The sequence below is a fragment of the Myxine glutinosa genome, chromosome 10, assembly GCF_964187855.1.
Source record: "Myxine glutinosa chromosome 10, kmMyxGlut1.1, whole genome shotgun sequence".
In the NCBI taxonomy this organism is placed as follows: Eukaryota; Metazoa; Chordata; class Myxini; order Myxiniformes; family Myxinidae; genus Myxine; species Myxine glutinosa.
Window position 1 is genome coordinate 89,340,379 of NC_136270.1, and position 21,528 is coordinate 89,361,906.

At 48.5% G+C, this 21,528-nt stretch overlaps 1 protein-coding gene across 7 annotated transcripts in view; it reads right to left on the reverse strand.

Moving 5' to 3' along the window:
* The window catches only part of LOC137433997 (hyccin), a 76,282-nt gene extending 54,754 nt beyond the window's left edge, over positions 1 to 21,528 (reverse strand). For 3 of the 7 annotated variants that reach the window (XR_013624769.1, XR_013624768.1, XM_078785855.1), the window contains exon 1: positions 21,380 to 21,528. Coding sequence is in view for 1 of the 7 variants with exons in the window: in XM_078785853.1 (XP_078641979.1) it covers positions 21,436 to 21,476 (41 nt within the window). In the remaining 6 variants the exon portion in view is untranslated. The remainder of the gene's footprint in view (positions 1 to 21,379) is intronic. The other 4 variants (XR_013624767.1, XM_078785854.1, XM_078785856.1 and 1 more) reach the window with 3 other exon arrangements.

Consider the following 21,528-nt stretch of genomic DNA (forward strand, 5'->3'; position numbering starts at 1 on the left):
TGGGAAGTATTGAGGAAATTGGGGAATATTTACAAGCGGATATGGATGGATGCAAATCCCATATCCGCAACACGGCACCCTTCTCGACCTCGGGGCGTCCCGACCCGATAAATTTTTACCTACTTTAGTGTGGCACTCAGATGTAGTTCCCTCTACTATTAACTCAACCCTGAGTGCGACAGTTTTACAGATGTTCACAAATGAGTAAATATGTCCCCCTGCGACGTTGCACCCTTCTCCTAACAGAAACACACCCACAGGATAACCGAATCGCGGAAAGCATCCTCAAACTAAACATACAGCCGGGTAGGGAGCATCATTTATACAAGACTACACTGATATTTACACTACGATCCAGGACCTGTTCTTTGAGGAACACATGCAGATGTTATGCATAGGGAGAGCACGCATGCCAGCATCGATACACCAACCCACGAGTGCCCTGTGGCCCTACGGCCTTTAATAATGTGCAGAGCACCCCTTCCAAGCACCAAAAGCACCACCCCATTACGCACAGTCAGCACCATCCGGTGCACCAATAAAGTGTTCAATAAAAATGCACAATCAAGTGTCCATGGTCACCGGTGGTGTCGCAGCCGGCCGATGTTCTGCCGCTGGTCTTGCCTTCATGGAGTGCACTTGGCCTTCTGGCTTCTTTAGAAATAAAGAAAGGCGCCAACCGCATCGATTTCTTAATTGTGGCCGTCAGGGGGGCCAACTAAAAGTGGTTCACCTGTATGGCATAGGTGCCACGTTGACCCAGAGGTCCATCAACGGGTGGTGCTTGACCGCAAAAGAACTGCGGTCCATTGTGGGCGGCAACAAAAATTGCGGGTCCATATGGTGTATCGATCCAGGCAGCAAGCAGCGGAAGTACAGGCCCACAACTGCGGAGCCAGCACCTCTCTCTCCTCTCTCTCTGCCCCAAAGCCAGATCCTCGGAGGTGGGAGACAAAAGAAGACAGGTGAGTAAGGTGGTAAGGGCGCAAAAGTGCATGCAATATAAGGTAATGCACACTGGGGGCACATGGGAACCAGGTGAGACAGGTACGTTCCTACCGTACGCCCCCCCCCCCCCCCCCCCACCAGGTAACCTACATTGCCCCTCCCTTACCCCTTACTGTATCCACACAACATAACACTACCCATAAACATCTACTTTACAAATCAACAAACGTCCCTACTGTCTTCCCCGTTCCTCCCATAAACCAAATTCGTCTTCTCTCCCTCCTAACCAATCAAATTTGCCATTTCCAACTCTCATCAAAATCTGCCATCTCCAACTCAACATCAAAATCTGCCATCACCAATTCATCATCAGTCCCTCCTAAGGAGGGAGAGATGGAATCACCCCAATGTCTCATCCACGTCGTGATGCGTCTCACAAATCCAAACAGCAATTCTCACTTCCTGCAACACAAAACAAAGAAAACACAGGTGTGGAGTCATCATCATCACCTCAGGTAAGTGGCTGCGTATGGTGCGACAGGTTCATCAATCCTAACTATTTCCTAAATGACTTTAACAACTTTACATTACCCGGGGTCTTTCTCCTGCCAAACCATTGGCCCTCATTACTCTACGTGGTTCGAAGAACCAAAATCCCATTGACCATCTGTGGTGCACACCATCAATTTGGGTCTCACTCCCCGATTCAACACTCGGTGCTCCCGCACAATTTCGGTGGCTGGGTCGTGTGACGCTCCCAGCTGGTCCGCCCACCTGCACACCTCCACCACTGTTGTTGCCTACCGAGCTCACCTGCTCCTCACCCTATCCTAACTAACTGGGGAAGGCCCTCTCGCACTCTCACCCACTCGGTGCCCTCTCTGGCACGGGCTGCCCGATCCACACCCGGGATCCTCAGGCACCCACTGACACTAACGGCTCTCAGAGCCCACCTGCGGCCTCACCTGGCCGACATCTAACAGTGGCGGAGTGCCCAACCATTCACACTCATACTAACAGGCCACACGACCAGCCCATTTCACCACACCAATGCACCCATCCACAATACCATTCTGCAACCGCACCACAAATGCCAATATCCAACTACAATTTACCTATACCTTCTAACTACTCTTTAAACTACCCTCCCCGGGTACTCGTGAAAAGGGTCCACTCTTCCCCCATCCACACCTTCGCACCACGCACACCACTCCGTACCACTTACTCCAACTCTCTCCACACCACTCATTCTCTGCTCCATATATTCCACACACCTGTACTTGCACACCTGTGCTCTCATACTTGGTGCCGCCTGCACCCTTCTCTCCCCCAAGCGCATTCGCGCTGATCCACAACACTCACTACTCACCATGACACTCATCCGCAATGCTCTCTCATTCATCACTTGTACACTCACACACACCTCGGAGCATTGCCTCACCGATGCCTCATTTGAAGCTGCTCACCAGCACTTCCATTCATACTGCATCATCTGCTCTGTCTACTCCCTTCTAAAACTCGCGCTCCTCCGTCTTCCCTGACACTCAGCGCTCCCACGTCATTATCAAACACTAAGCTACTACGTCCCCACTACAGGTACCAAGTCTCTTACTTAAATCTTGTCACCTATAGTCACCTCTAGTCCCTATCAATATAACCAAGCCCTCCCTGGCTCGGTTGTCATAGCCACCCCATAAACTATAGCGCATTTGCCCCCATCATGGGAAGGGTGGCAGGGATGCCACCCTTACCCACCGGGCCCATTGCTCATCAATCCCCCAGTCCTCTGGCACTAATAAGCCCCCCTTATTCAGAGGTACTGGGTCCCGCCTCGGCATCTAAAGCCGAGGCAATCCACGGGGGCGCCTGCTCGCCGGTGTAAGGCCTACGTGCCCGACACCTTCTAGTTTCCCGGGGGCTGGCGGGGGGGGGTGTCTGGGGTTGGCTAACCCGCTCTCCCCTGGGCGGAGTTGAGGACCTCAACCGCCGGGGATCATCCCGGCGCGTGGCTCGACAGTGCCGCGCCAGGTGACCCAGACGGTTGCAAGTATAGCACCTCACCTGATAAGGTACTTGTCTCCGGAATTCCAAATTCCCCCCCCCGAAGGTCCGAATTGGATTGCCCGCTCGTGGTCCACCGCGGGCCACCTCCGGGGCCGCCTGCCATGGTCCAGGTCCCGCCAGGCGCTGGTCCACCAGCCTCCGGACCATGCCCGCCAGGTCAGGACTCACGTCGGGGGAGGGCCCCCTAAGGGGTCCTCCCTCCATCGGGGGTCCCACCTGGCGGACCGCCACTGCGTGACGCTCGCTCCCCCGGGCCAGGGGCCTCGCTGCTTCCCAACGGGCTGCAGCGTCAGCCGCCTGGCTCAGAGTCTGCGGGCGCCACATGGCGAGCTGTTGCCGGAGCTCAATATCCGGGAGGGCCTGGATAAAATGGTCCAGCGCCAGGCTTTCCCGGGAATCCGCTGCCATGTTAGCATGTGCGATCCCCACTGCGCGGCGAATGTCGTGGGCAAGTTCCCCGATGGCTTCCTGGGGCTTGCGTTTTCGCAGTGCGAGCTGAGCTTTAACAAGCTCGCTCTGCTGTTCAATGCCGAATCGATTAATTAGGGCGTCGCGGAGGGCTGGCAGGGTGAGAGCACCCGGTGGTAATGCCGTCAGCACCTCCGCCGCCGCGCCGCGCAACGCGGCCACCAGGTGTACTCCACCTTCGTCCTCACCCCAACCGTTGCCCTTACACACACAGTCAAACTGCGCCAGGTACGCTCGTAGATCACTCTTGCCGTCATACGGCGCGAGTGGGACCTTGTGGGACCACCTCGTATGCGAGTCGTTGCCCACCTGCCGGACCCCGTGCGTCGCCCCTTGCGGGGTCAGCGCGGGGCCGAACCGGCCGGGCCCCCACAGTACATTACCCCCAAGGGGCTCCCGTGCCTCCCCTGTCCCTCTAAAAACTACCCCTGTTGGTGTCGATGCATGGGTCACGCTTCCGCAACCCGCTACCCATTCCATACCACCACAACCTTGCTCACTCACACCTCGCACCTCTCCCATCACCGGACCCTCTCGCTCGCACCCTCATTCCATACACTCCGGACCAGCCATACACCTCACTCTTGGCCTCTCATGAACATCCGGGTCCATCTCGACCCCCAAGCTTATTAAATCACCTGCGCATCATACGCACGACCATATTGGTCACCACTTACACCGGGTCCTCTTTCTCTTCGCTTCTCCTCCATCACCTGCGAATCCCTCATCCGGTTAATGAGCACATCATCACGATCCGAACACAGACTTTGGACCAATTCTTTTACTTCCTCTTTTATCTCTTTCTTATCCTCTCTCCGTCGCTTCTTAATTTCGCTCACCCCTTCTTCCACTTCTTCTAATTTCTGCTTCACCTCCTTCATCTCCTCGTGCGCCCCCTTAAGTTCTTCCTCTAACTCCACCTTATTTTTTTCTATGTGCTCCCGCACCTCCCGCTCTTTAACCTCCATCACCTCTACCACCTCGTTCATTTTCCTCGTCAGGTCCTCATGTACCGTCTGACACTCTTTTTTAATTACCCCTACGTCCTTTTTCATCTCCTTCTGTGTTGATTTTAAACCCTCTATTACCGCTGTGTTCTGCTTTACCTGGTCCCTCAACTCCTTTTGTCCCACTGTCAGCTGTTCTACTCCCAGCGTCAACTCCTCTATACCACCTTGCAATTTTACAGTCCCCTTTCTCACCTCCTTCTCCATGCGCTCCTCACAGTGCCTCACCTCCTCGCGCACTCCTCCGACCTCCTCACTCACACCTCTTCTGATCTCCCCTCCCATCACTTGCATCTCCTGCCCAGATGCCACCCTCATCTGCTCCATTTCCTCCCTGTGAGCATCCAATTTAGTTTCTACCCCCATTCTGACCCCCTCTATCTGCTGCCCCATTTGTTTAACTTCCCTTTCCGCTTGGTCCCTCATGTCCCTCAATTTGCCTTCCATACTGTTTTCTAACCCCTCTAACCCCTTCTTCATCCCTTCCATTTGATTCTCTTGAGCGGCCATTCTGTTTTCTACCCCCGTTAACCCCTCCTGTATTTCCCCTAATCTATTGTCTAATCCCTCAAATTTGTTGTCTAGTCCCTCAAATTTGTTTCCTAATCCCTCTATTCTACTCCCTAACCCTCCGATCTGGGCCCCCATGTCCTCCCTCAATTTCTCGCTATTGGACCCCATGTCCTCCCTCAATTTCTCGCTATTGGACCCCATGTCCTACCTCAATTTCTCGCTATTGGACCCCATGTCCTCCCTTAATTGCTTGCCCATTCTTTGTTCCAATTGTTCGCTATTCTGGGCCAACAGGGCCCCTATTTGCGCCATGAGGACTTGCATGTCCATCGGCGGCGCGGGTACAGCTACCGCAATCCCCTGCGCGGCGCCGACCTGTTGTTCGCGCTCCTCTTCCCCATGCCTAGCGCCGCCATTTTGCGAACCTGCCGCCCTCACTGCTTCGCTCTCCTCATGTCCCTCAATTTGGTCCTGGATCGACCCTGCCTCACTCTCCTCTACCGGAACCCAGCCGTCTTGATCTCCCATAGCGCGACTTTCAAAATTCGGGTTTTTGTAAAACAAAAGCAATTTCGGTACTTTGTAATTTTGACCAAATTTTGTCTAGCTGTTTTAAAAATTTGGTTCGGGCCTCGTATCTCACTCCCTGACACCAGTTGTTATGGTCCGCGGATTGGATGTTATTTACCGAGCGGAGGTAACCGCGGCCGAACAGTTGTTCCCCGTTTCTTCCCGACTCACCCGATTCACCCAGACGTTGGCCAAATCGCGCTATGCCACATCAATGATAGAAAGGACACGACGACCGGGGAAAGATGAAACGACGCAAGGGGGGTACAGTTCTCAAGACCTCCGGAGGGTATAATTACAGTGGTGGAGAAAAGGGGTAGATTACAAGGCAGAGTGAGGTAAAGACACAGAAGAGATGGGCACTTAAATACAGTCTTATCTATTCCCAGACAGACCACGAACAAACGGACAAGGTAGACTCACACGGGGATTGATGGCAGGAATGGACAGGTAGGTCGCTGGCACAAGGTGCACCTTGGCTCGGGGACAGGATAAAGCACGGTTCAAAGATGCAGGGAGGTCTCACAGCGCTCGGAGGTGGTCTTGCTTGCTCCAAGCTCAGCGCGCATCTGACGTCACCTCTCTCTCACTGCGCATGCTCAACGGGGAGTGACACGCTCTCGGCTGGTTGGTTCCGCCCCAACTGGGGCCTGTCCGCCGCTTCCATTGGGTGCGGGGGTTACCGGGCTCCGCCCTTGACGAGGAGCCGACAGGGAGCCATGTTCTACCCCTGTTTGGTAACCCCGTCGAGCACATGTCCGATGGCGGCTCGTTGGGAAGGCCTGGTGTCCTCCCACCACTCCTACCAAGCCGGAGTGAGGACGCGCACTCCCTGCGCTCGTTGTTGTTGTTGTTGTTGTTGTTGTTGTTGTTGTTGTTGTTGTTGTTGAAGAGAACTGTGAGGAAGAGCTGCGGGGAGGTATTGGGAGGTCCTAAACTTCCTAACGGTGCCATACAATCACATTCTGGTGCAACGAAGGGTCAGAATTAATGGAAACGAATCCTTAACTGACATAGACTAAGAATAACTAGCAAGATGTCCTATAGTTGTCTACCTGAGATGCGGTGGACCTGGATGCGACATTTAATGGGGGAAATAGGGGGAGGTCGGGTCTACAGAGTGTTGTTTACAGAAAATGGGACTAGGGAATGGGGGATTGGGGAGAGTTGGGAAGTATTGAGGAAATAGGGGAATATTTACAAGCGGATATGGATGGATGCAAATCCCATATCCGCAACAATATATATATATATATATATATATATATATATACTGTATATATATATATATATATATATATATATATATATATATATATATATATATATATATATATATATATATATATATATATATATATATAATGTATATATATATATTGTTGCAGATTTCAGCGCCGGCCTTCTCCTCTTATCAAGGGGGGATTAGTCCCCTTGTCTTTGACTGACCAGGCGCAACCCGAGGCCTATGGCGTCCTTTCCGGACAGCTCTAAATAGGGTTGTAGGACCAGATTCGCTATTACCTAAGTACTAGCGCTGCCCTGAAACGAGGAGATAAGCCTCGCACGAATCACGTGTGTTGGTGGATACGCCGAGCGGTAGCGAACACGTGATCCGCGCCGTTATCAATTACTAGACCCCGATCCAAGCGGTTCTTATTCGTGCCACGCTTAGTCAATGATGGAAAACACGAAGGCGATCGAATTGGAAGAAAGAACAAGGTTTATTCACACTATTCACAATGATGAGAAGAAGAAGAGACACAGTGCAGCCTTAAAAACAGTCAACTTACTCCCAGGACAAACGGGCCCGTCTCACACACAGACACACTCGGCTTGCTGATGAAGGTCAGGTTGATGGTCACCAGCGCGTCCAGGGATGGCGTCCGTGCAGCTCTCTCTCCGGTCCCCAGCTCGTACCGGGCAGATGGTAAGTAGAGACGGCAGGAGCTCTCCACATGTCGTCGGCGCACACGGGATAATACGGGGCGAACGGTAGGGTCTGGGCTCTGGCGGTTAACACTGGCGGCTATTGCCGCGTTCACTCGCGTGGCTGCATACGTAATAGGCGAATACAGTTCAATAGCCTCGAAGGGCTAACACAATGAAGTGCTCTCAATGCGCTCGCCGTAAAAGTCCTTCCAGCCCTCTTCTCTGCGAGTCCTCACGATACAGTCCCGCTGGTCAGTCCTCTGGTAGCAAGTCTTTTCTCATAAGTCCTTGACCAAGTCCTCAGCTTCAGTCCTCTTAAGGGCTTTGTGCAGTGACTTTTATAGGCACGCCCCGCGAACCTTCTAGCACTTGCCAGACGCGCCTTACCATGCCCTATCACGCCATGTTCTTAGAGCCCTGGTTGGCTGGTGGCCCTTACAGTCATCGCCTCTGACGTGCTCCTTGACGCCGCCCCACTCCGACCCCGCACTCCTCCCTCTTCTCAGGCCTACCGCGTGTTACTGGACAAGCAAGCGAACAAAGGGCAGCGAATGCTGCTGGCAGCCAAAGCGTAACAAACTGCTACGGGTAGCCCAAAGCGTAACAAATTGCGGGTAGCCAAAATGGGGCGCGGGATCAATTATGCCCACAGATGGAATTGGAGGGTGGAGGCAAAATGAAAGGACCTAAACTCATGTCTTTACACAACGCAGATATTACTAGGGGAAATGGCCTATACTCACACATACTATGACATAACTAATACTCTAAGTGGGCCTACGCGTTGTTCGTGGACTAACTATGGGGGGCAAACCTTTAGCCTTTAATGATGTCATATGTACAAATCTCAAAACCATAGCAATATAGAAGTCATACCCCGTTTTACGCCATTTCGACCTACGTCAAATCCGACTTTACGCCACTCTTCTAGAGTAAATTTCAGTTCAGCGAACGTCATTATGTGCGACTTTACGTCACTCCTACGGACGTGAAAAAAAAAATTTTTCCTTAAAAATATATTTAAAATAAATAAAATAGTGCATAAATTAACAATAAAAGAAGCTAACAATTTAAAATACAATAAAAAGCACATTAAAAATATTTTTTAAATGTACGTACAGTATACTGTACATACGCATACCTGCTGGTTCTCATTCAAAACAGAGGTACAGTATTCCTTTACTGTGTCTGTGTTAGCCATGGGTCCTAAGAAGGATAATGCTAGTGTTTCCAAGCGTAATGTGGTTACGATGGAAGATAAGTTAAATCTGATTAAAAGGTATGAAAAAGGTGAAAAAGTGTCGGTGATAGCGCATAGACCTTATCGCGAATCAGAACCGCAATGCGTCATGGGATCGGAAAGGGGCAATAGTATTTCGCTTTGGATTAGGACAAAGCACCGTCTCCCAAGTTTTGTTCGCAAGTGTACAGCCAATATAAGTCAAGACCTACTCTCAAGTGCCTTGTTGGTATTACACCTAACGGAACAATTTCATACATTTCCAAACCTACAGGAGGAAACACGTCGGAGAAAAAAATTGTAAAGATGACGAACATTGTAGACAAGTTCCAGCCCGGCGATATTTGTATGGCCGATCGAGGTTTCAACATTCAGGAACTGTTCTTGCATAAGCAGGTTGTTTCTCTTCTCCAATGGGAACCCCCCTTTCCCTCAAATATTTCATTAAATCGCTGGATTTTAATGCCAAAAAAACGCTGAATTTTTCACATTAGCCATCTTCCTTTCTGTAAACACAGCGTCGATCGTAGACAGACGCTTCCTCTTCTGGGTTCGTGTTTACCTTTGCCCCCTTTTCGATCCCATCATGCTTTGCGGTGGAGCGCCCTCTGTTGATATTTACCGATTCGCGATAAGGTCTATGCCTTAGGGCTGCCACGGTCGACGGTATCGACCATCATTCATGATAGGGAACGTATTCTCGCATACGTCACTGAAAAAGCGCCGCCGGCTAAGACTGCTAAAATGTGTTTGTGTTCAGAAGAGACGCCATGTTTAAGGTGAATAACATAATCTTATTAATTTTATTTATTATTCTTTACAAATTAATTTATTAATTGTGTTCATTACTCATTAAAAATATGACTAAAACGTGTTTTTAGTGTTCTTTAAGGTTTCGCGATAGTTATATACTATCGCGAGTTATTTACTCTAGTTTTACGGTGTTTGTCTTCATTTTAAGGCATTTTTTTTTTTTGTATACAACATCGAGGCTCGTGAAAGAGCTAAAAGGCATTACGCCCAGTTTACGTCAAAAACCGAGTTACGTCACGGCGTATGGAACCAATTAATGACGTAGGCCGGGGTATTACTATATATATATATATATATATATATATATCTATCTATAATTCCAGTAATCTCTGTGTGTTTGTTTGTACGTTTGTACGTTTGTTTGTCTGTGACCGCTGTTTCTCGACAACCACGGGTCCGATATACTTTAAACTTGCCAGGTATATTGCTGGGGACCCGAGGATGTGCCTTTTCAAGGTTTCATATTAATCGGACAATTACTTACCGAGCTATGTCCAAAAAACGATTCAACCAATCAGAGAGCAGCGAGCTATCGCGTGTGCCGAACGTGGCGGACACACTCTGCCTCGGATGGCACATTTGAGAGCGTATTCATTTATTTCACGTTTGCAAACTATGTTGGCGCTATGTTGGCGTTAAACTATGTTTTAAAACTAATAAAAACCATTTCATCTAAATAGAGGGGGGGGGGGGGGGGATTGTCACTGTACTCGCAAGCCGTTCGCCGTTCGCTTTGGCGTTGCGAATGGACCAACACATTTCATGGACCAAACCATTTCATGTAAAGCGTTCGCCGTTCGCTTTGGCGTTGCGAATGGACCAAAACATTTCATGGACCAAACCATTTCATGTAAATAGAGGGGGGGATATAATTTTAGATATAGATATAGTACGGGCATGCCCTAGTATATATAAAACACAGTGTGTGTGTGTGTGTGTATGTGTGTGTGTGTGTGTGTGTGTGTGTGTGTGTGTGTGTGTGTGTGTGTGTGTGTAATGTTACCGATAGACTCCGAAACGGAGAGGCTCACGTGCTTGATATTTGGCATAGACATGGCCATTGAGCCTGGGACGAACATGGCTGAGACCATATTTGACGAGATCCATATTTTTTATTCATATTTACGTCAGCGCATTTCAGCGAAGTACCCGCTAATCTCAGCCAGTGCGAGCAGCTCGCTGATTCGCTCAGAGCGATCACGTGATGTTCCATCCCGTCACACGTCACACGTTTGCACGTGATTCAGGGCGAAAAGCCATTGCGTTTTTCACCTTTATGCGATCGTGTTTTGTGTCGATTTTGTGCGATATGAATTAAATTTTAATTCATATTTCGTGTTTACGAATTCGAATACGAAGGATTTCCCCTTTCCCTTTCGATTTCGAATACGAATCGAATACGAGCTTGAGTCGAGAGGGCGAATGTACGGGTTGGGAATGTACGGGTACGGGTCTCCCCTCCCCACCTGGCATTGTGGCAATGCCGGGTACTTCTGCTAGGATCACGTGATGTTCCAACTTTGCCGCCATAATCTCACAGTTATGCGTTCGCACGTAATTCAGTTTTTTTCACATTTCAGCAAGGAACATTGCCATTCACACCACATAGGTTTTTTTTCACTTTCATCTGATATTTGTGATTTATTTCAAACAAACTGTATTTCCCATCTACACGGCCATGTATTCCTATTAACGTTATGTAAAGTACATAAATTGTGTGGATTACATCATTTCTGGATGTGATCAATAATTTGCCAGTAACCATCTATATCCCTCCCCTCCCCTTCCCTCCTCCCCCTCCCTTTCCCCCCTCCCCTTCCCCCTCCACCCTACCCTCTCCCCTTCCCCCCTTCCTTTCCCCCATGCCCCTCCCTTCCCCCCCCTACCCCTTCCTTTCTGCCCTACCCCTTCCCCATCCCTTTCCCCCATGCTCCTCCCTTTCCCCCCTACCCCTTCCTTTCTGTCCTACCCCTTCCCCTCCCCCTCCTCCCTCCCACTCCTCTCCCCCTCCCATCCCTCCCCCCCTCCCTCCCTCCCATCCCTCCCCCTCCCCTCTCCTCCCCTCCAATCCCCCTCCCCTCCCCCATCCTCCCCTCCCCTCCCCTCCTCCCCCTCCCCCTCCCTTCTCCCCCTCCCTTCTCCCCCTCCCCTTCTCCCTCCACCCTACCCTCTCCCCTTCCCCCCTCCCCTTTCCCCTCCCCTCCCTTCCCCCCCTACCCCTCCCCTCCCTTCCCCCCCTACCCCTTCCTTTCTGCCCTACCCCTTCCCCATCCCCTTCCCTTTCCCCCATGCTCCTCCCTTTCCCCCCTACCCCTTCCTTTCTGTCCTACCCCTTCCCCTCCCCCTCCTCCCTCCCCCCTCCCCCTCCTCCCTTCCTCCCACTCCTCTCCCCCTCCCATCCCTCCCCCCTCCCCCCCTCCCTCCCACTCCTCTCCCCCCCTCCCTCCCACTCCTCTCCCCCTCCTCTCCTCCCCTCCCCTCCAATCCCCCTCCCGTCCCCCATCCTCCCCTCCCCTCCCCTCCCCTCCTCCCCCTCCCCCTCCCTTCTCCCTCCACCCTACCCTCTCCCCTTCCCCCCTCCTCTCCCCCTCCCCTCCCTTCCCCCTCCCTTTCCCCCCTACCCCTTCCTTTCTGCCCTACCCCTTCCTTTCTGCCCTACCCCTTCCCCATCCCTTTCCCCCATGCTCCTCCCTTTCCCCCCTACCCATTCCTTTCTGTCCTACCCCTTCCCTCTCCCCCTCCCTCCCACTCCTCTCCCCCTCCCATCCCTCCCCCTCCCCCCTCCCCCCTCTCCTCCCCTCTCCTCTCCTCCCCTCCAATCCCCCTCCCCTCCCCCATCCTCCCCTCCCCTCCCCTCCTCCCCCTCCCCCTCCCCCTCCCTTCTCCCTCCACCCTACCCTCTCCCCTTCCCCTCCTCTCCCCCTCCTCTCCCCCTCCCCTCCCTTCCCCCTCCCTTTCCCCCCTACCCCTTCCTTTCTGCCCTTCCCCATCCCTTTCCCCCATGCTCCTCCCTTTCCCCCCTACCCCTTCCTTTCTGTCCTACCCCTTCCCTCTCACCCTCTCCCACCCCCCCCCACCACCCCCCTCGCCCTCTCCCTCCACCTCCCCCTACCCTCCACCTCCCCCTACCCTCCACCTCCCCCTACCCACCCCACCCACTCCTCTCCCCCTCCTCCCTCTCCTCCCTCCCCTCCCTCCCCTCCTCCTACCCCTCCCTCCTCCTTTCCCCCCTCCCCCTCCCTTCTCCCTCCACCCTACCCTCTCCCCTTTCCCCTCCTCTCCGCCTCCCCTCCCTTTCCCCCATGCCCCTCCCTTTCCCCCCTACCCCTTCCTTTCTGCCCTCCACTCCCCCCTCCCTCTCCCCCCTGTTCCCCTCCCCTCCCCTCCCCCGCCCGGCAATGCCGGGTACTTCTGCTAGTATATATATATATATACAGTATATACATATATATATATATATATATATATATATATATATATATATATATATATATATATATATATATATATATATATATATATATATATATATATATATATCTCATCCCCCGCTTGTCATTGGTGAGGCATGCATGGGTGTGGCATCATGGCGGCTGTGTGTGTGGAGCTGTGAGTACTGTGTTGTGTTGGCGGTCTTTCCTATCAACATTTCACTCCCTTTGTGTCCTTGTATGTGTTTGTGCAGTTTTCCCTGTGTTTCCCTTCCTTGTTGAGACGAGAGAGAGAGAAAGAGCACACATGGCAAGTGCTTTGTGGGTTCTTCTAGAAACCCTTGGTTTCCAGGCCCACGTTTCATCTGCCATGTTCTTGTAGCCCTGTATGCCGCTCAGCGGTAGTTTATCTTCCTCATTGTACCTCTTTTTTCCTTATTTTCATTTTCCTCCACTTTCTGGTTGCGTGTGGCAGGTTCCTTTTGTTTAACTTGAACTTCCCTTGTTTTGCTTTAAGCTATGGCAAACAAACGTTTGCACAATAGTGTGTACGAGTCACTCACTCGCAAGAATGGAGTGACGATTACTCCACCTGACGGAGTTAGTGTTGAGAACGTGGTGATGGCTCTCGGAGAGCTTGTTAGAATTGAGAATGTTCTCGCCGCTTCAAAAATGAACCAACGTATCGTGGTTTTCCTGTCGGAAGAGCGACACGTGTCTCAGGTGGTTGAAACCAGTCTATCCGTACTGCCGGACGTCTTTGTTCACGTTAGTCCTTTGGACACGATGGCGGTTAAATTAATCCTGTCCAATATCCCGCCCTTCTTCTCAAGTGAGGAGATTGTGGCTGCCTTAAGCGTTTTTGGCACGGTTGTGTCACGAATCTCAATGATTCCGTTTCGTCTGCGCTCCGACGCTTCGGTTTGCCACATCATGTTGTTCCGATGTCATTGCAGAAGCCCACACGTGAGAAAGGTTGATGTTGCCATTAACAACGCCCTCCGCATTGTAGCTGGTTGTTTGAAGCCCACCCCGGCATTCCACCTGCCAGTCCTAGCGGGAATCGCCCCGGCCGGCCTCCGACGCGAGGCTGCTACCCTCACCCTGGCAAGGAATGCCCAGAAACACGACTGGCACATCCTGCACAACACCACAACGATAGTGGCACCTCCAAGCAGACTCAAGTCCCGCCATCCCTACAACAAGGCGGCACAAGAGATGCTCAGTTCTATCCCTGAGGACCTGTCTAGAAGCGCATGGCTGGCGGCATCTTGGAAGCAGGTGTGGGAAACGGCCGGGCCCACCCGCATCCACCGCTACATCTGGGACCCAGGAGGTGGCGTCGTAGGAGAAGACCTACCACGCCTGCAATGGACCTTGCTGAACCGTCTACGTATGGGGGTCGGCCGCTTCAAATCATCGCTGAAGATGTGGGGCCTGGCAGACAGTGCCGCGTGCGAGTGCGGCGAGCCTGAGCAGACTGCCGAACACATAATTACCACCTGCCCCCTATAACAGACCACCTTCAGAAGCCGGCCTCTTCGAAGTAGGACCAGAGACGAGGGCATGGCTGCACAACACTGAGCTGGCCATCTGATGATACACGAAAGAAGATGTCATTGTTATATCATTCTAAAAGACAACGCTCAATCACTTAACACAGTGATGACATTAAAAAACAAAAATCGCAATTACCATATTTGTATTGCGACGGAGACCACCATTTGTTTTATTTGTGGTCAATCTGGACATGTAAAAAATGCTTGCCATGAGATTAGATCGAGGGACACATCTAGGCCGGTAGAGCCCATTGAGACCAACAGTGGTCCATCTAGAGTTGGACACGCTGGTGATGCCTCAAACTCGAGCAATCTACATGGGCCATCGGAGGTGGGGGTAAATCAACCCCAGGCAGATAATGAAGGATTTACTGTTGTTCCTTCAAAAAGGAAACATAAATTGAAACATTTAACCGATAAATAGTCAACATGTGATGACGAGCTGTACAAAAAGGATGGCGCCGGCTGCCGAAAACAATGACTTCTTTATAAACAGCAACATTTGCTGTTTTTAAAACTCAAAATCGATTTGATGTTCTTGCTCCGGAGAATGATGACATTGCTGCTTGTAGGGCCGGTGAACACGAGCAGGAAATTGGTATTGTGCAGCAGGAAGCACACGTGACCACTCCCTTAGTCACAAGCCCCATGGATATTAACATCTAATCCACTATAATCCCCCTCCCTGCTGAGAGTGAAGCGCGTTCAATTTCTGAGTCACGAATAACTCCGGACCTGGTTGAATCAGTGTGCAAAGCTTCAACTGGTGAAATACCAGGTTTGCTCCAAGTGGAATGCAAAGCTCCTCCCATTAACATACCTCCTCCTCCCCACCCTCCTCTTCATCCTCCCTCTCCTCCTCCTCTCACCCCTCCCCCTCCCACTCCTCCTCCTCCTCCTCCCACTCCTCTTCCTTCCACTCCTCCCATTTTGGAAGCAGAACATGAGGCTTCCCTTATTAAACCACCAGCTCCGCCTTTGCAGCATGACATTGATGTAATGGACACGGATCGGTGCTCAGACTATGATTCGGACGGAGCCTCGTCGCTTGCTTCTAGTGGCAGCACCGAAGTGTGGAACGATCCAGTTTTTTCCCAAGATTCGGAGAGTGTTCCCAGTGTTCCACCTGCCGATATCATAAAGTTTCTCCATGACACCTATCGCAAGAAACAAGTTAAAATTAAAGACTTTTTTCCCTGACCTGTCCAGCTTTATAATCTCTGCAAAGCGATTGCTCCTTAAAGCCGAACAGCTTGGCGTGACCGAATCACAAGTGTATCTCCCCCGGAAATGCATCTTTAAAGCAAAGAAGGAGCTGCAGACGTAGACAGGCCGAGCTTTTGACACACCCAAAAACTCTGTTAGCCTATGGCTTTCTCTATAGCGAGTTCAAACATTAATGGGGGATGCTCTTCCATCCGTAAAGCTGAAGTTAAGCAGTTTGTTGGGGCAAATCACATTGATGTTTTGCTTTAACAAGAAACAAGATGCAGCTCCTCTTGTGGAAGTGAATGGCAAAGGATAATGAAAGGAAAATGGTTTTTTAGTAGTCTGGAACACCCTAGGGCTGGGGTAGCTGTTTATATACAACCTTCCTTTTGCAGTCATAGTGTTGTTTTTAATGAGATTATCAAAGTTTATTTGATTTCACTCACTTTTACACACAACGGTTTTAAACACACTGTACTGAACGTCTACGCACCTAGTAATAGCATGGAGAGACTTGCCTTTTACACACACTTAGAAATATCTCTTGCACACTGATTTTAACAGACTTGTCTGCTTGGGTGGAGATTTCAACTGCACAACAGACTCCAACATTGTCGTAATGGAGAGGAACCTCACCCAGCAAGCACGGTGCCTCTGTTGAGAGCTTTGTCTAAGTATTCTGTTGTCGATGTGTGGAGAATCCGCAATCTTTCTGTCCGCCAATACACATGGTGTCGGTGTTCAAACGCCCACCTACCACTTGCAAGATTGGACCGTTTTTAAATCAATAGTGTTTTATTGAATGTTGTGAGCAATATAGACATTGTCCCGAGTGGATTCTCAGACCATCACATGGTCGCACTTCGTATTCACCCACAAGTCCAAAATTGTGGTGCTGCCTGCTGGACCTTCAATGCAAGCCTTTTGGACGAACAACTGTTTGTTGATGCCTTTCGTGTGTTCTGGAAAGCCCTGCTCCAACGTAAACCTTCCTTCCCCCACCTTAGGCAATGATGGGACAATGCCAAAGTGCAGATAAGATATTTTTGCCAACAATATGGAGCTTACCATACCAAATATGACTCTGCCCTACAACCCTTGGTTTCCAAAGAAATATTATCCTTGCAGTCCAACCTCTCGGCCTCCAGGGATGAAAGAACCAACCTTTTGCTGGCAAAGAAAAAAGCACTTCTTGCTGGGCTTTGTGCAAAGCAAGCCAGAGGAGCGCCGATTCGTCTCCGAATGGAGAACCTGTGTCACCTGTATACCTCCTCTATGTTCTTTTTTGGACTGGAAGCTCAAACAAAGAGAAGTCAGCAGATAACTTCAGTAAGAACAAAGGATTGAAGGATAACGCATGATCAAAAATATATCAGAGCCTCACTCAAACACCACTTCTCTGAACTTTATCATGCTAAGAACATCAACAACGAAGTTGTTCATTTCTTCCTTACCCACCTTGGCAGAATCTGCACTCCTACAACTGGACAAGGAAGTAACTTTGGAGGAACTCCATGCTGTTCTACAAACTTTACCTTCCGGTAAGGCCTCCGGCCTGGATGGAATTCCTATAGAACTTAAGTCTCTCTCGCAGCAGTGGGGTCCTCCTGGGTCTCCTACCATAGAACCCCCTTTCATCGAGTTGGCGACGGATGGTGCAAGTTGAAACTGTCGTACCTTGTGTCTGAAGGTCAGCTTGAATCTGTTCGGCAGTTGATCGAGGTGCTTTCTCCACCATTCGAACAATCCTTGGCTGCAATCTTCGATCAAGTTTTCCCTTGCGGCTACGTACAGAGAGGTTGGCTACAGTGCCATGGGCTTTAAACTTCCTGACAACATTGCGTACGGTGGGACACAGGAACATCAAGGTCTCTGGAGATGGACTTGTAGTCTTGAGATTGTCCATGCTTGGCTACAATCTTGTGTCTCACCTCCTCAGACAATGCGTTGGTTTTCTTTCTTTTCTCCATGCTCATTGCGGTACACACAGTGACACAGAACAGCAGAATGACTCCTTTTCTCGATTCAAACTGGTTGAATGAGTGATTTTTATATTGCAGGCACCTGCAATTTACCACAGGTGAGTTCAATTCTAAAGTAAAGGAGAACCACCTACTTGAAATCTAATTATTTCTAGCAACTTCTCAAAGTTGCCAACATTATTGTCCGGGCCATTTTATGACTTATGTGTGGAATAAGCTAAGATTTAGTAATTTCTTCAGCTTTTTTTGTTTTGTTCCACTGCAAACCAACAAAATACATATGTGGATACCAAAATATGTTTTAACTTCAACAATTTTCTGGAAGAAATGGTGCATTCCTTGAAAAAAGTGCAAGGGTGCCAATATTTTTGGCCACACCTGTATAATACATTATATATATATATATATATATATATATATATATATATATACTAGCTTGGCTCGGCTCGCTCCGCTCGCCTCACCGAGCGTCGTTACTGAGGAACGGGCTTATTTTAGCTGAGGATAATGACTGCACCTGAGTTGCTGTGTTGTCATGATTTACACCAATCATAATACAAACAATTATTTTGCACAAATGTATTTGTTGTGTTTGTGATATTACATTTTTATAGGCAATTTAGGTTGAAGATTTAGGTTGAATGTTTTTTTTTCAAGAAAGAACCCCTCAGCACATACATAGGGGAGGGGTAGGTGCAGACTGGAAGTTTGGGACAATTACACCTCACCACCACGTAATTCAAAACACCTCACCACCACATAATTCAAAACACCTCACCACCAAGTAATTCAAAACACCTCACCACCACGTAATTCAAAACACCTCACCACCACGTAATTCAAAACACCTCACCACCAAGTAATTCAAAACACCTCACCACCACGAAATTCAAAACACCTCACAGCCATAAAACACGTAATAAAAACACCTCACAGCCACGAAATTTAAAGCACCTCACCACCACGAAATTAAAAACACCTCACCACCACGAAATTAAAAACACCTCACAGCCATAAAACACGTAATAAAAACACCTCACAGCCACAAAATTGAAAACACCTCACAGCCATAAAACACGTAATAAAAACACCTCACAGCCACGAAATTAAAAACACCTCACCACCACGAAATTGAAAACACCTCACAGCCATAAAACACGTAATAAAAACACCTTACAGCCACGAAATTGAAAACACCTCACAGCCACAAAATTGAAAACACCTCACAGCCATAAAACACGTAATAAAAACACCTCACAGCCACAAAATAAAAAACACCTCACCACCACGAAATTGAAAACACCTCACTGCCACTAAATTGAAAACACCTCACAGCCATAAAACACGTAATAAAAACACCTCACAGCCACGAAATTGAAAACACCTCACAGCCATAAAACACGTAATAAAAACATCTCACAGCCATGAAATTAAAAACACCTCACCACCACGAAATTGAAAACACCCCACAGCCACGAAATTGAAAACACCTCACAGCCATAAAACACGTAATAAAAACACCTCACAGCCACGAAATTGAAAACACCTCACAGCCATAAAACACGTAATAAAAACACCTCACAGCCACGAAATTGAAAACACCTCACAACCATAAAACACGTAATAAAAACACCTCACAGCCACAAAATTGAAAACACCTCACAGCCACGAAACACGTAATAAAAACACCTCACAGCCACAAAATTGAAAACACCTCACCACCACGAAATTGAAAACACCTCACCACCACGAAATTGAAAACACCTCACAGCCATAAAACACGTAATAAAAACACACCACCACCACGTTATTAAAAATACTTCACAACCACGGAAACAAAAGTTTGAGGGAGCCGTTAAGTGACAACACAGACACTGCCCAGATATGTAGATATAGAGATAAATGACTGTACCCGAGTTGCCGTTTTGTCATGGTTTAAACCAATCATAATTCAAACAATTATTTTGCACAAATGTATTTGTAATATACGTGATATCACATTTTATAAACAATTAAAGTTGAAAAAAAAAAATTCCCCAAAAGATTCCCCAAAAAAAACAAAAAAAATTGGGGAAAATCTTTCAAAAACAATACCCTTAGGACATACCGACGGGAGAGATATGTGCATACCAGAAGTTTGGTACGATTTCACAAAAGTTTGAGAAAGTAGTTCAGTGACAAGACAACACAACACAGGACAACACAACACAACACAGGACAACACAGGACAGGACAGACGCTGCACAGATTATATATATATATATATATATATATATATATATATATATATATATATATATATATACTATATAGATAAATGATGTGGATGAGTTGTGACCGGTGACGGGTCACATAGGTCGGATCTGGATCTGGACTTGAACCAAAATGTAATCGGCTTGTTCTTGCCACTTACCCAACTCATCTACCTAGTTTTGTCATAAGTCGTCCATAACTTTTTGAAACATCATGCCGTAAATATCATTTTTGGCCCTGTCACTCAATGGTGAAGAATCGCTTCAAAAATTAAAAAAAATTATCGGATCCGGATCTTCACCAAAATCGAATCGATTCGTCCTTGTCACATACTTAACCTCCACCAAATTTTGTCCAGAGCCGTCCACAACTTTGGAATATCATGCTAGATATAATTTTTGCCTCATTTCTCAATGGTGAATAATCACTTAAACTAGAGTGACACTCTTCTACGTCACGACGTCGACTGATGTGCCTCTGCCCACATTATTACATCATTATAATACTTGTACCAAGTTTGCTTTAAATCCATTCAGCTCTTCTCAAGTTATCACATTTTTACCTGAAATGACCTCTGACCTCTTGACCCCAAAATTTAATCAGTTCATGTTTAATCAATTTAATCAGTTATAGACCTAATGATGGACCTTTGCCCCCAACATCTAATCAATTAATGTTTACATCATTATACACACTGTACCAAGTTTGAATTTGACCACTTCAGCCGTTCTCAAGTTATAGACATATTACAGACTTTGACCTTTGACCTCTTGACCCCAAAATATAATCAGTTCATCTTTACATCATTCTACATAATGGTACCAAAATTTGCTCAGAATCCCATCACTGGTTCACAAGTTATTGCGGTAAAAGGATTTTTACCTAACATGACCTCTGACCTTTGACCTCGTGACCCCAAAATCTAATCAGTTTATCTTTACGTCATTATACGTACCTGCACCAAGTTTGACCAAGATCCCTTCAGCCGTTCTCAAGTTATCGCGGTAACAAAAACGTATCACGGACGGACGGACGGACTGACGGACGGACGGGACGGGACGGACGGACGGACAACCTGAAAACATAATACGTCTGGCGACTTCGTCAAGGGAGGCATAAAAAATTCTCACATCCAGATCCGGATCCGGATCTTCACAAAAATATAATTCTTTTGTCCTCGTTTCAATGACGAACGTGTCCCTTTAAAAAGACAAACTCATTTAAAATGCAAACGTTGCTGAACATAAAGGGCACCCTGTGTACACCACACAGTACACGTCTGTTTGGAAAAACACTTCGCTCTAGCGTATCGTGCGTTTCGTCAAAATATGAAATACAGTACACTTCAATAACGCTGCGTCGAAAACCTCGAAGAACAAAAGAAAACAACCTTTAATTCCTCTTCTCTGATCCAATTCCATTTTGTTTCGTAACGTTTTCCCTCACCCGTTCCTCAATCGCATCTCAGATACACCGGGAACTGCCATTCCCGGCGTGAAGCATCCATCCACGCACCTCACAATGTCGGGGCTTCCCATT